The sequence below is a fragment of the Carlito syrichta genome, unplaced genomic scaffold (assembly GCF_000164805.1).
Source record: "Carlito syrichta isolate Samal-C Ts95f unplaced genomic scaffold, Tarsius_syrichta-2.0.1 Scaffold302440, whole genome shotgun sequence".
In the NCBI taxonomy this organism is placed as follows: Eukaryota; Metazoa; Chordata; class Mammalia; order Primates; family Tarsiidae; genus Carlito; species Carlito syrichta.
In genome coordinates this window covers 456,417-469,480 of record NW_007246536.1, presented here as the reverse complement: position 1 = coordinate 469,480, position 13,064 = coordinate 456,417, and the positions used below count along the sequence as shown (strand labels likewise).

Sequence of the window (13,064 nt, the reverse complement as noted above, 5' to 3'; positions counted from 1 at the left end):
CAGTCTGGGCGACAGAGTGAGACTCCAAAAAAAAAAAAAAAAAAAAAACCCAAAACTAGCCAGGTGTGGTGATGCATGCCAGCTACCCAGAAGGCTGAGGTGGGAGGATTGCCTGGCCCTAGGAGTTCAAGGCTGTGGCGAGCTGTGATCATGCCATTGCACATCATCCTGGGTGACAGCGTGAGAATCCACCTCAAAAAAACAAAAAACAAAGCTTGAAAGAATGCTGAAGTTGAGAACTGTCCATTTGTCCAGTTATTTGCTCGTTCATTCATTCATTCATTCATGCATGCATTCAAATATGTATCGCGTACTGCCGGGTGCCAGATACCGTGATGGGTAAACAAACGGTGTTCAGACATAATCACTGTCCTCTCAGGATTGAAGATAAATTATGTAAAGTACTTGGCACAGTACACAACACATAGTAGACATTTAATATTATTGGTGTTATTAGCATCATTTAAACGTTTTGACCGCTTATTTAGAGACAGACATTAAAAAAATGTATCCTTTAGTCAGGAATCATGAGGAAATAATCGCACATGAGCTGTAGGAGCAGGTGACACAGAAAAGTTCCTGTGCTCTGCACTGACATGGGACCCAGGCTCCCCTCCTTCCTACCAGAACCGGTCAGTCACAGCCCCCAGACCATCATCTGTCCCCAGAAGTCAAGAAACTCAGTGTTTTAAGCATCCTGGGAAGTCTCACTATAAGCTAAATGCATCATGCTTGTGGGTCTGGAAGCGGTTCCAGGTGGGCTGCAGATGCTCAGTCTTGCTGTCTGAAACCCCCAGGAGTCTCAGCCTGAGACTGGGATCATTATCTGCCCCGCCCCCAGCCCTCCACCCTAGTCATGTCCATCTTAGCTGAAAACTCATACAAGGCTGGTCCCTGTAGCGGTGGGAGCAGAGGCGTGGGTGGAAGTCTCTTGTTAGTGGACATGGCACTCACGCCTACTCCTCCTTGTAACCCAAGTCTGTCTAAGGCCGCACCAGGGCTTGCCTGAGGCACAAGAGGCGTGCAGCCCTGGAGTCTTTTATACATTAAAATGTGAGTTCTGTAAAATATGGGATTACCTGCTATTCTTATCTTTCTACTCAGTTTTGAATTTTGCATGTTTTCATGAATAGGTTTTTACTTTAATAGATCCTTAGTAATGTTCTTTTAGCCAAGTGTGGTGGCTCATGCCTGTAATCCCAGAACTCTGGGAGGTGGAGGCAAGAGGATTGTTTGAGCCCAGGGGTTCGAGACCAGCCTGGGCAACATGGCGAGACCTCGTCTCTACAATAAATAAAAAAATTAGACAGACGTGGTATCACATGGCTGTGGTTCCAGCTATTTGGGAGGCTGAGTGCTGGCTGTGATTGTCACTACACTCCAGCCTGGACAGCAGAGTGAGAGTCTAGCTCAAATAATATTAATAATAATCTCTTAAAATGTGTCCTTTTCAAGTAACATGCATTGAAATGTATATGCACTGAACAGCATTGATGCTAATTCAGTACGTTCACCAAACGGGGGGCTGGAAGGTAACAGTGAGATCCTTTGTCTAGCAGTGTTCACTACATAAATGGTTACCTTTGTGACCGTTTAAGCTGTGCACAGAGATCTTCCACAGCAAAAGCAGTGTTGTCCAAACTGGCTTGGCCCCAGGAACCCACATTTGGTAATATCTCCAGTGCTCTCTGAGCGTAGTTTGGGAAAGGTAGCCCTCAGTCAGGCCCTGCAGTTTGTAAATGAGGAAACTGAGCAGGGAGTGACTCGCCCCAAATCACAGGATTCGGGTGAGGGTGACATGGCGTGCTGGGGTCCCGGTGCCCAGGAAGCATGTTGGATGCGTCCTGTGGGGTGGGAACCCACAGGCCTGTCTCACTTCCCTCCTGGTCCCCTCCAGTGTCCTTCCCTCAGAAGCCCTCAAGTGCCCTCCATTTCTGGAGCAACAACCCAGGTATCAGTCCACTCTGGGTGGCAGAGGGCAGGGATGGAGAACGCTACACAACCTGCTTTTCTTTCATTGGCACACACCACACTCAGGAACGTCTCTTCAACCAATCAGGGGCACGCGTTATAGTATCCCCTCCCCAGGATGCTTCAGTAGCTAGGGATGCACAAGCCAGCCCTCCACAGTGAGCAGACTGTGTCCTCGCCAGCAGCTGCTTGCTGGTTTGAGGATGCTGGACCCTCCTGCTCTCTGGTTTCTGTTCCCCTAGCCGGGGTAGACACGGCTGACCTCCTGTCTCCGGGCTCCCTAGGATGAGAGTGAAGAAGCTTCCCATGATCCTGGCCCTGCACCTGAAGCGGTTCAAGTACATGGAGCAGCTGCACAGGTATACCAAGCTGTCCTACCGTGTGGTCTTCCCCCTGGAGCTCCGGCTCTTCAACACTTCCAGCGACGCAGTCAACCTGGACCGCATGTATGACCTGGTTGCTGTGGTCGTCCACTGTGGCAGGTAAGGACAGGCCCGGATGTACGCGCACGAGATGGATGTCAGGGTTGTCCCTTTGTGGAAACAGACCTGCTGCCTCCTGCTAGGCTGTGATGCTGGGTGCTTTTGGGAATCTTTCCAAACTCTCATTGATCATCTCAAAACATCCCTACAGACACACACAAAACAAATAACCTTACAGTGATGATCATCTAATTGTCTGCCATGGTGAAGTAATGTGATCATCTCCGTTGCATAGAAATCATGCTTTGGGGGCCATTGCTTTGCTGAGCTCTGTTCTGGCCATGTGTCTCTTTGTGCTATGACCACCATGATGTTTTCCTAAGCTTTGGCCCCCTTCCCTACTTTGGGGAGGTCAGTCTCCTCTCTCTCTCTCTCTCTCTCTCACTTACTTTCTAAATAAATTATATTTTCCAATCTAAAAGAAAGAGAGAAAGAAAAATCATACTTTTGAGGAGTTTGAAATAACATGGATAAATTAATGTCTGTGCTATGATTTTACTTTTTGAAAGCCAGGTTGCATATGCTGCATATGACCTTAAAAGTATTTTAAGATGTCTGAATAAAGACTGGAAGCAACAGGCCCAATTTTATAATTCTGTGGCATGTTGATGATTAAAAATATATTCTAGCTGGGTATGGTGGCTCACACCTATCATCCCAGCACTTTGGGAGGCTGAGGCAGGAGAATTGCTTGAGCCCAAGAGTTTGAGACCAGCCTGGACAGCATAGCAAGACCTCAGCTCTACCAAAAAAAAAAATTAATTAACTAAAATTAAAAAAGAAAATAACTTTAGATGTCTGATTAAGTTCCTCTCAGGAAATCTGCTAAAACCATGTGTGACCACTGTCTGGTTCTTTCTGCCTTTTTCTGGGTGGCATAGCCCACACCTTCTTGCCCCAGTACTTGCTGTTACGCGTTTTGGTTGGTCAGCGTCTTTCTGGAGCTCAGATCATGGCACCCCTCACAGTTCTCTATGGTTTTCCCTGCTCCCAACAGAGTCTAAGCTTACCACGACGCCCGTGCCCAACTCTCCATGTCTCTCTGGCCTCCCCTCCCCTCCACCCCAACTTCCCCCGCTCTGGCACTCTGGCCTCCTTGCGGCATCTGAACACACCAAGCACCACTCCTGCCCCTGACTTTCCACACGCTAGTCCCGAAACTCCTGTCTTGGGGTTGCAGAGCTCCCACCCTCCCCCTCATTTTCTCCAGGGAAATCCCCCACTCAGGCCTCATACCATCAGTGAGGCCCCCTCCACACATGCTGCTTCCCACCACTTGCCGTCATGTGTAGTATGTTGGTAGCCTGTTCATTCCTCACCGCCAGTCCCAGGAAAGGGAGAACTCTGTTTGGCCTGCTGTTTCTTCCCAGTGATCAGAGCAGGGCCTGGCACAGGGCGGGCAGACAGTGATAACTTGATTTTGCCCAGGCTGTTTTTCCCACTCGATTATAGTCCTTAAGAAGCACCTCTTGGCCAGGCGTGGTGGCTCACGCCTATAATCCCAGCACTTTGGGAGGCCGAGGTAAGAGGATTGCCTGAGTCCGTGGGTTTGAGACCAGCCTGAGCAACATGGGGAGACCTCATCTCTACAGTAAATTAAAAAAATTAGCCGGGTATGGTAGCACATGCCTGTAGTTCCAGCTACTTGGAAGGCTAAGGCAGAAGGATCACCTGAGCCAAGTAGGTTGAGGCTGTGGTGGTTGGGAGCGTGCCACTGCACTCCAGCCTGGGCAAGAGAGTGAGACTCTAGTTCAAAAAACAAAAAAAAAGCACCTCTTGTGCATTTTGTATCCCCTGTGCCCTGAATGGTGCTGGCATGGGGGGGGTGTCCACCATGGATTGAGGACACAAACGGGATCCATGTACTGAGTTCTCCATCCCAATGATGTCAGCTTTTTTCCTAGTGAATCACCAGTTATGAAGAGGTAAGCAGAGCTTTATAAAAAAGCAAATGTCACCTTGTCAACTTTCCTTGTTCATTCTTTTCCAGCGGTCCCAATCGTGGGCATTATATCACCATCGTGAAGAGTCACGGCTTCTGGCTCTTGTTTGATGATGACATCGTAGAGGTGGGTGTTCGGACTTTCCCCATGGGCCTGGTGTAGCTAGTATGTGGGAGGGTGTGTGCGTGGACATTTTCTAAAATTGGCCTGTTTCCCCACAAGCTGACTTGAAAGCAACATACAGGCAACCCCCTTTGGGTCTCCTCCCACTGTGGGAGCGTTTCTGTCCTCAATAAATCATGCTTTCTCACTTTCCGGCTGTCCATGCCCCTCCTTCTTCCTGGGCATGAGACAAGAACCTCGGCCTGAAGAGCTGCAGAAGATCGTTGACCTGAAGAGCTGCAGAAGATCGTCGGAGCTGAAGAGCCGTGCACCCCAGAGGCTGGCTTGCCAGCCGACAGAGCTGGCTGAACCAGGAGAGCTGCCGGAAGAAGGCAGGATTCCAAAGCTGAGACACTCCGGTGGCTAGACTTGCCAGCCTACCAAACCAGCAACACTCTCAGAGCTTGGCTTGCCAGCCCATTAGAGCCAACACTTCGGGGGCTAGGCTTGCCTGCCCACTGAATCGCAACACTCAGGGCTTGGCTTGCCAGCCCACTAGAGCTGACACTTCTGGGGCTAGGCTTACCAGCTCCTCGACGACCCCCTCTGGAGCTTGGCTGGCCGACCCATTGAACTGACATTCGTGAAGCCCAGGCTGACCTGAAAAATCCTCATCAGTTTTGGTGCCCGAACGTGGAGCTTGACGGAAGAAGGGCATCAAACTCCAAATGGTGGTGCAGATGGGACCTTGTATGGAAGCTTCTTTCTACTGAGGACCTTTAGATCGCCCTCCAGAGGATCCGCACTTGCCGTCCCCATACGACACCCGTGATCAGCAGGAGGTAGCCAGACCAATCATCGTCCTCACTCCCCAAGGGCAGTTAGGGTTACTACTCCAGAGCGGGGAATGAGGCAGGAGATAGCTAGAAAAAGACTAGGCAGACCGACAAGAGGGTCGCCTGGTACCAGTGTATCGAATTCCCAGGGAGGGCCTCTCAGGCTCAGCATTGGTGAACAAGCTCCCTGCCAGCCTCTCAAGCTAGAGCTTAGGTACTCACTGCTGGGATTGAAAAGCAACCAATCAGCTCACCATTAGGCCCCTACCTCCTGCCAATTGGTCCTTAATACAGACCAGAAAAGCTACAACTCACAGCTAGTGCTAGCCAATCAGCTTGGACTTAGCGCTATATAAGCACCAGGTTTTCGGCCTCAGATGGGCAACCCTTTCGGGTCTCCTCCTGCTGTGGGAACTTTTCTGTCCTCAATCAATCGTGCTTTCTCACTTTGCAAAAAAACAAAAGAGAAAGCAATGTATATTTCTATCCAAGCCAAACTCAACCAATCCACAGTCTCCGTGGCAAGGGGGGAGGGGCGTGATTGTAGGCTTGGGAGTGCAGCGTCCTTGTTCGCCGGTCCTGTTGACATAGCTCTCCATGTCTGTGCCACCATAAATCCCAGGTTCATGTACGACCTGTTTCTTCCCATGGCAGGAGCCCTCTGTGGTCCAGGGCACATGAGACTCCAGAGCTCTATTAAAATTCCTTTATGGTAGCAAAGTTTTCTTATATCAATTTAAATACTTTTTCCGGCCAGGTGTGGTGGCTCACTCCTATAATCCCAGCACTTTGGGAGGCCGAGGTGAGAGGATTGCCTGAGCCCATGGGTTTGAGACCAGCCTGAGCTACTTGGCAAGACCTTGTCTCTGCAGTAAATCAAAAAATTAACCAGGTGTGGTGGCACGCGCCTGTGGTTCCAGGTACTTGGAAGACTGAGGTGGAAGGGTCACCTGAGCCAGCAGGTCAAGTCTGCAGTGGCCATGAGTGTGCTACTGCACTCTAGCCTGGGTGACAAGAGCAAGATTCTGACTCAAAATCTTTTTCCAGGCTGGACTCGGTGGCTCAGCCTGTAATCATAGTCCTTTGGGAGGCCGAGGCAAGTGGATTGTCTGAGCCTCTGGGTTCGAGGCCAGCCCGGGCAACTTGGCGAGATCTCATCTCTATGATAAATCAGAAGTTAGCCAGGCATGGTAGTGTACACCTGTAGTTCTGGCTACTTGGAAGGCTGAGAAGGAAGGATCAGCAGAGCCCAGCAGGTTGACACCGATGTGGCTGTGAGTGTGCCACTGCACTCCAGTCTGGGTGAGGGAGTGAGACTCCAACTCAAAAAAAAAAAAAAAAAAAAACCACAAAAAACTTTTTCCAACCTATCAGATTTGAACTCTTTATGTGACACCAAAGCATGCCATACATGGATCGTGTTGGAAGGAGAACTAACTGAAGTGAACGTGACACTCAAAGACACACTCTGTGTTAATCATGAGAGCGACGGTATCAGTGGGACGATGCTGAAGGAAGTGAAGCCTAGTGGCCCGGAAGAGTCGGGGCTGTTCCAAGACCCCCAGGTTTACCATCCGAAAGCTGCATCCTGGCTTCTTGGAGAGTGCCGTGTATGGCTGCTGGTGGGCGGAAGGGTGGCCTTCTTCCCCAATGATTGACAGTTCAAGTACTCGTGTCCCTCTGCCAGGCCTCTGGAACTTTCCATTTGCTACTGAAAGTTCCTCGCTGTGATTTTGCAACATATAGCATCCCTTGTATCGACTGTAGGTTCCATGTGCATTTCTTTCCTCTTCCCAGGAATAGTGTTGAATAATTGTATTGTTTTCTTTCTTGTTTATTGCAGAAAATAGATGCTCAAGCTATTGAAGAATTCTATGGCCTGACATCAGATATATCAAAGAACTCAGAATCTGGATATATTTTATTCTATCAGTCGAGAGAATAACTTGCAGAACTGAGAGACTGACGCCAGTGGGGAGAGCGTTCAAAGCACTGTCTCCTGGTTTCCCTGCAGCCCCTCCCGCCGTGCAACGGCACCCCTCCGAGTCCCATGGTCGGCTGTGCTGGCCTCTCTCCCTTGTTGTTTTGCCCGCAGCACTACTTGGTTTTATTTCTGTCTGAGGTAGAGTTCATTGCAATCAGATTGTAGTAAGAGTTCTGTGAATAACCGTTGCTATTGTTAAGAATCGGGTGCAAGCTGGCCACCCGCTATGTCTGGCTGAATGGGAGTGACATTCCTGGGAATGTCTACAGTCTTCCCTGGGTGTTTGCTGAGCTCCTTAGCGGCTCCCAGGGTCTCCTTACGATGCATTCCTTGAACTTGTCCCTAGAAGCGTTGCTACCCGTTTCAGCTCCTCTGCCTCCTATCTGACACCAAGACAGAGGCCTGGGTAGACGTCCCCCTTCAGGGCTGCACCTATAGCTTTAAGTTTGTGCAAGTGCGAATGTTTGAGAATGAGTCATCTTGACCCTGAGTGCCACTCCCAGTCGGTCAGGTGACAGGGAGCTGTTGGTGGCCGTCAGTGGCCGTCAGTGGCTGGGGTCTGCACAGGGCTGTGCTCACCTACCTGGTCGGTAGCATTCCGGGGCTAAGAAGATGTGGTGCTCAGGGCAGGCGGAGCCGGGAGGGGGCGTTTCTGCTGACGTGAAAAGTTACTTTTCTTACCTTTCTACCAAAACCAAGTTTCAGGAAATGAACCCAGTGCTGTTTCTTCTTGGCACCCCTTTTCTCCCATCGGGTCCCATGAGTTGAACAGACCTGAACTTTCCAGGGCATCTTTCCAGCCCTGCAGTGTCTGGGGCGGAGCTGCGGGGCTGGCCCAGCTCTCCTCTGTCTAGCCTCACTCAGGCCCTGCGTGAGGGGCCATCTGCACGTGCAGCCAAGTGAACCCACATCCCGTCTGCTCCCGAGGTTCCTGCCACCCCAGCACTGCAGGTTCCCCTGCCACAGGGGACGCTGGTCAGCTGGGTATGCAGGCAGCTCAGAGGAAGTGTGGGGGCAGATGTGGTGGGACAAAACAGGGCGATTTCTTTGGCTCAGACTCCTAGGTTGCTCGACAGGACGGAGTGTTTTGGAAGAAACTCATCTCACTCTAGTTCCTTCTCCTTTTCACTTTTGTTACATATGTATTTATTAGAGCCTTTGAGCGTGGGTACCTTTTATTAAAGGGTCAATCTGGTGTTTGCCGTTGAGCTGGTTGTCGAGTTGCAGACCGTGACTCCCGTACACTACAATATACTGTGAACATGTCCCTTTGTTACCTGACACATCCGCTAACGAACGTGCAGACTTGTGGCATAATGTGAACCCAGAACGAAGTGGGAAGTGTTGGCGGGCCCTTTTGCAGCATTGACGAGGATAGCACTTTATCGAAATGAAAACTGGATTTCTTATCTTTGGAAAATCTTGAACTGTATTGCTCAGAACTTAAGTAAGCATGCCAACATTTCATTTGTTCATGCTTGAAGCGAAATGTTTTACTTTTCACTGGAGAAGACAAAACAGGGTGATCTTCATGTGATTGTTTTATACAAGTGATGAAAATGTTCCTTGCCTTGTTTAGAGGCACATTCATATTTATAAATATTTTGTCTTTTTTCCTCCATGAAACATGCAGTGATCACTTACCTGGAAGGTGAGTCTTTATTCTTTTTTTAAGGAGAGGCACTTTCCAATTGAAAGTGACTGGTATGGGGAAATGTTTGTACTATATACAACTCATATATTTGACTGCAAGTTACAAAGTTTAAGAGAATGATGATTGGTCTCTAATATATTTGGATCTGATTCATAAGAAAACTATTAAAATTATCTTTGAAATGACTCTTGAAGCTAATTTATTAGAAAAAAGGTCTCAGTTAGAAACCTGTAGAATTTAATACTTAAATGCTAAGTCGTATGTTCAGTACATTTCTTTTTTGTTTGGATGTATAAAAACCTTTTCCCAATGATTCCTTTTAATAGAGTCAGTTAAAATCCAGTATTTATGGATAGATTTTTGGAATGAAAAAGAATAAGTATAGGAAAGATTGCAAAGACATTAAAGCAGCTGTGTGATGCCTGAAAAGATGATTGGAAAAAGACCAAGACTTCTCCAGAACACTTCGTCCATTCTTTAAAATTTAGAGCTATCTGGACATTTTTTCTCCCTCTTCCTCTTCAGTAACCAAAACAAACAGCAGGCAGCTACACTTTTCTCCTGATCGTCTCTCTGTGCACAGATAGCAGCGTGCAAACGTGTGATGATCATTTCTTGTCCCTCCTCACAGAGTAAAGCAGGCATGGCGGGGAGGTGTGATCCCATCCTGAGGTCCTGATGCACCAACCGACCTTCCCTCCAGAGCCCGGACTTGGTGTATGGCTTCTAGCAGGAGCGAGTAGCCCTGCTGGGTGTTTTAAAATAAGTTTCAGTGGCTAGGCACGGTGGCTCACGCCTATAATCCCAGCACTTTGGGAGACCATGGTGAGATGATTGCCTGAATTCTTGAGTTTGAGACCAGCCTGAGCAACTTGGGGAGACCTCATCTCTACAGTAAATCAAGACAAATTAGCCAGGCTTGATGGCATGCGTGTGGTTCCAGTTACTTGGAAGGCTGAGGCGGAAGGATCACCTGAGCCCACCAGGTTGAGAATGCGGTGGCCATGAGCTTGCCACTGCACTCCAGCCTGGGTGACAGAGTGAGACTCTGACTCAAAAATAAAATAAAAAATAAGTTTCAGTGTCTTACACTTTTTTTTTTTTTTTTTTTTGAGTTGGAGTCTCACTCTGTCACCCAGACTGGAGTGCAGTGGCCACTCCTGGCCACCGCAGCCTAGACCTGCTGGGCTCCGGCGATCCTTCCACCTCAGCCTTCCAAGTATTCAGAATTACAGGCATGCGCTACCACGCCCGGCTGATTTTTTGATTTATTATAGAGATGAGGTCTCGATGCCCAGGCAGGTCTCGAACCCGCGGGCTCAGGCAATCCACTCACCTCAGCCTCCCAAAGGCGCGGGATTACAGGCTGAGCCACGGAGCCCGGCTAATGTCTTACACTTTAAAAAGAGAAGAAATATCTGCTTTGTTGGTTACTTACCAGCTTAGTATCTAAATTCCGCTCAAAGGTCACTTGCTTAAAAGTAGATTTCAAAAAAAATAAACAAAAAATAAAGTAGATTTCAGAAAGACGCTGGTGCCTAGTCCTGTTGTTCGGATGCATTTTCTTTCCAAGGCACCAGGGCATGGGTGGGCAGGGAGGGCCAGGAGCAGCACACATGCGGAGGTCGATCCTAAGTGGCTTTATGGCCTGGTGGGGATATTTAGGATTTAAGATCAAACAGGAAAGAGGACAGGAGTGGTCCCTATGTGTTTATTGTTGTGGATACCCTTGATTTCGGGGGCATGCCTGGTGAGGAACTGTGCTCCCGCTGGGATGTGGGGCTTATTTTTGATACTGGAGTGGAGCTTCATTACAGATGGATTCTTTCATTAGACGCTGCGTTTCGATCAGCTTGGTACATTCTGTGTTTTGCCCCATTTGCTAGTACCTGGCCCAAACATTTATCAGTTCTATTGTCATCTCATGCCAGCGGCTTGGGCCAGGGAAGTGACTTCCTACTTTTCTTCCTAATTAAATTTCTGCTTTCCAGTGTTACGTTAATTTATTTTTGGCTTCCATTTCTGTATAACCAAAATAGTTACTGTATTTGTGTGACATTCCTCTTATTTTGTGGCTAGAGGAAATTTGTAGTTTTTATTTAAGATAATCTGTACCTTAATTTTAAAAAATGTAACCAATTCAAGCACTTTAAGCAATAATGTCAATCTTGTGAAATTTCAATCAGTTTAACACCCTGCCTCTAAAATGGTTTGCAAAAAATAAATAAATAAAATAGGAATTCTCTTCCTAGAGAATTACGTCCGAGTAGTGCTGACACGTGAACTGAAAAACCTTTTTGTGAAGTGTATGAGTCTGTGGCAAGTCTCATGTCCAAGTAATCAGTGCGGGCTTAATTTTAAAGCAATTGGACATGTAAGAAATCTAGTCATTATAATATGTTCCAGAGGTTGGGTGCAGTGGCTCAAGCCTGTAATCCCAGCACTTTGGGAGGCCAAAGTGAGAGGATTGCCCGAACCTATGGGTTCGAGAACAGCCTGGGCAACTTGGTGAGACCTCATCTCTACAATAAATCAAGAAATTAGCTGGATATGGTAGTGCATGCCTGCAGTTCTAGCTACTTGGAAGGCTGAGCTGAAGGATCACCTGAGCCCAGCGGGTTGATGCTTGGGTGGCTGTGAGTGTGCCACTACACTCTAACCTGGGCGATGGAGTGAGACTCCGACTCAAAAAAAAAATGTTCTAGAAATTACACATCACTTTTTTTTTGAGTGAAAAAGATAAACAGGGTGAGCATATTGGTTCATGCCTGTAATCCAGCACTTTGGGAGGCTGAAGCAGGATGACTGCTTAAGCCCAGGAGTTTGAGACTTGAGACCAGCCTGAGCAACATAGAGCTCATTGCTTCATAAATAATAAATAATCACAAAAGAAAGATAAAGATAAACAGAATTAATTCAGGAACCAGTATCTGGGGATAGCAAATTGAAAATAACAGTGAAAAGAAGAAATTGGGGAAATTAATTGAGCATCACTGTAAACTCCCTCCTCGGACCTGGCCTAGCAAATCCCCTTGGGTGGTTATGAAATGCAAGGTCCAGTCTCACAACAAGGAAGCAGCATCAGTGCCTGGTTCTGGGAAAGACAGGAGTGCAGTTGGTTCCTGGCCACTGGGTGGCCAGACTTTGGCTTCTGAGGCTGTTTCTGAACTGTGGGGGACCCCAGCTTCGGGGGTCCCCAGCTGTGCTCACACTACTCCCTGCCCCTGAGTCTCCGTGATGCCTGAGGTTGTGACAGGCAGGGTTGCCTTTCCCCATTGGCCACCTAGGGTATGTGTGGGTGGACAGGAGGTTGCCATCTGAATGTGCACTGAGACCCAGTTATGGGGGTAGAGTCCCCCACACCAAGAGGGGGCATATGGGAGTAGTGGGTATGTTCCGACTTCTCGTGGCCTGTGCAGTGGAGCCCGATTGAGTTGGAACAGAGTTGGGAGGGAAGGTCTTCTGTGTCTGCCATAAGGCCACAGGACGAGGGTACCTTCTTGGGAATGTCTTCCTTGTCTGGGCCTCACTTTCTCCATCATATAGGACTCGTGGAATACGCCAATGAGTTGCGTGTCTGTCGATGCACCTTTCTAGAGAATGAGGTATGTTCCCCATGTTTCCAAGTTTCCCTCCCTCTTTCCATGGCTACTTGAAATTTCTTTCACACAGCCGGGTATGGTGGCTCATACCTGTAATTCCAGCACTTTGGGAGGCGGAGGCAAGAGGATTGCCTGAGCTCAGGGATTCGAGACCAGACTGGGCAACATGACAAGACCTCTCTACTATCAACAAAAAAATTAGCCAGGCATGGTGGCACATGCCTGTAGTTCCAGCTACTTGGAAGGCTGAGGTGGAAGGATCGCCTGAACCCAGCAGGTGGAGGCTGCGGTGGCCGTGAGCAGTGTGCCACTGCACTCCAGCCTGGGTGACAGAGTGAGACTCTCACTCAGAAAGAAAGAAAATTCTTTTCGCGGGGCCTGAAGCCCCCATTTCATCACTTTGCATTTATGTGAACATATGAATATTTTCCCAGTCATTATTTTTCCCAAGGGAAGGTTTGGATTGTAGGGTGGTGTTAAGGACTGCCCA

The 13,064-nt window shown here is 48.3% G+C and overlaps 1 protein-coding gene across 4 annotated transcripts in view; it reads left to right on the top strand.

The window, feature by feature from the left end:
* The window catches only part of USP46 (ubiquitin specific peptidase 46), a 34,779-nt gene extending 25,621 nt beyond the window's left edge, over positions 1-9,158 (top strand). For 3 of the 4 annotated variants that reach the window (XM_008056676.1, XM_008056675.1, XM_021711659.1), the window contains 3 exons: positions 2,256-2,453; positions 4,444-4,522; positions 7,178-9,158. In XM_008056676.1, the coding sequence (XP_008054867.1) occupies positions 2,256-2,453; positions 4,444-4,522; positions 7,178-7,279 (379 nt within the window). In that variant the 3' untranslated portion in view covers positions 7,280-9,158. Of the gene's footprint in view, positions 1-2,255; positions 2,454-4,443; positions 4,578-7,177 lie in introns of all 4 variants that reach the window. The other variant, XM_021711660.1, reaches the window with a different exon arrangement.
* The last annotated feature ends 3,906 nt before the right edge of the window (positions 9,159-13,064 follow it).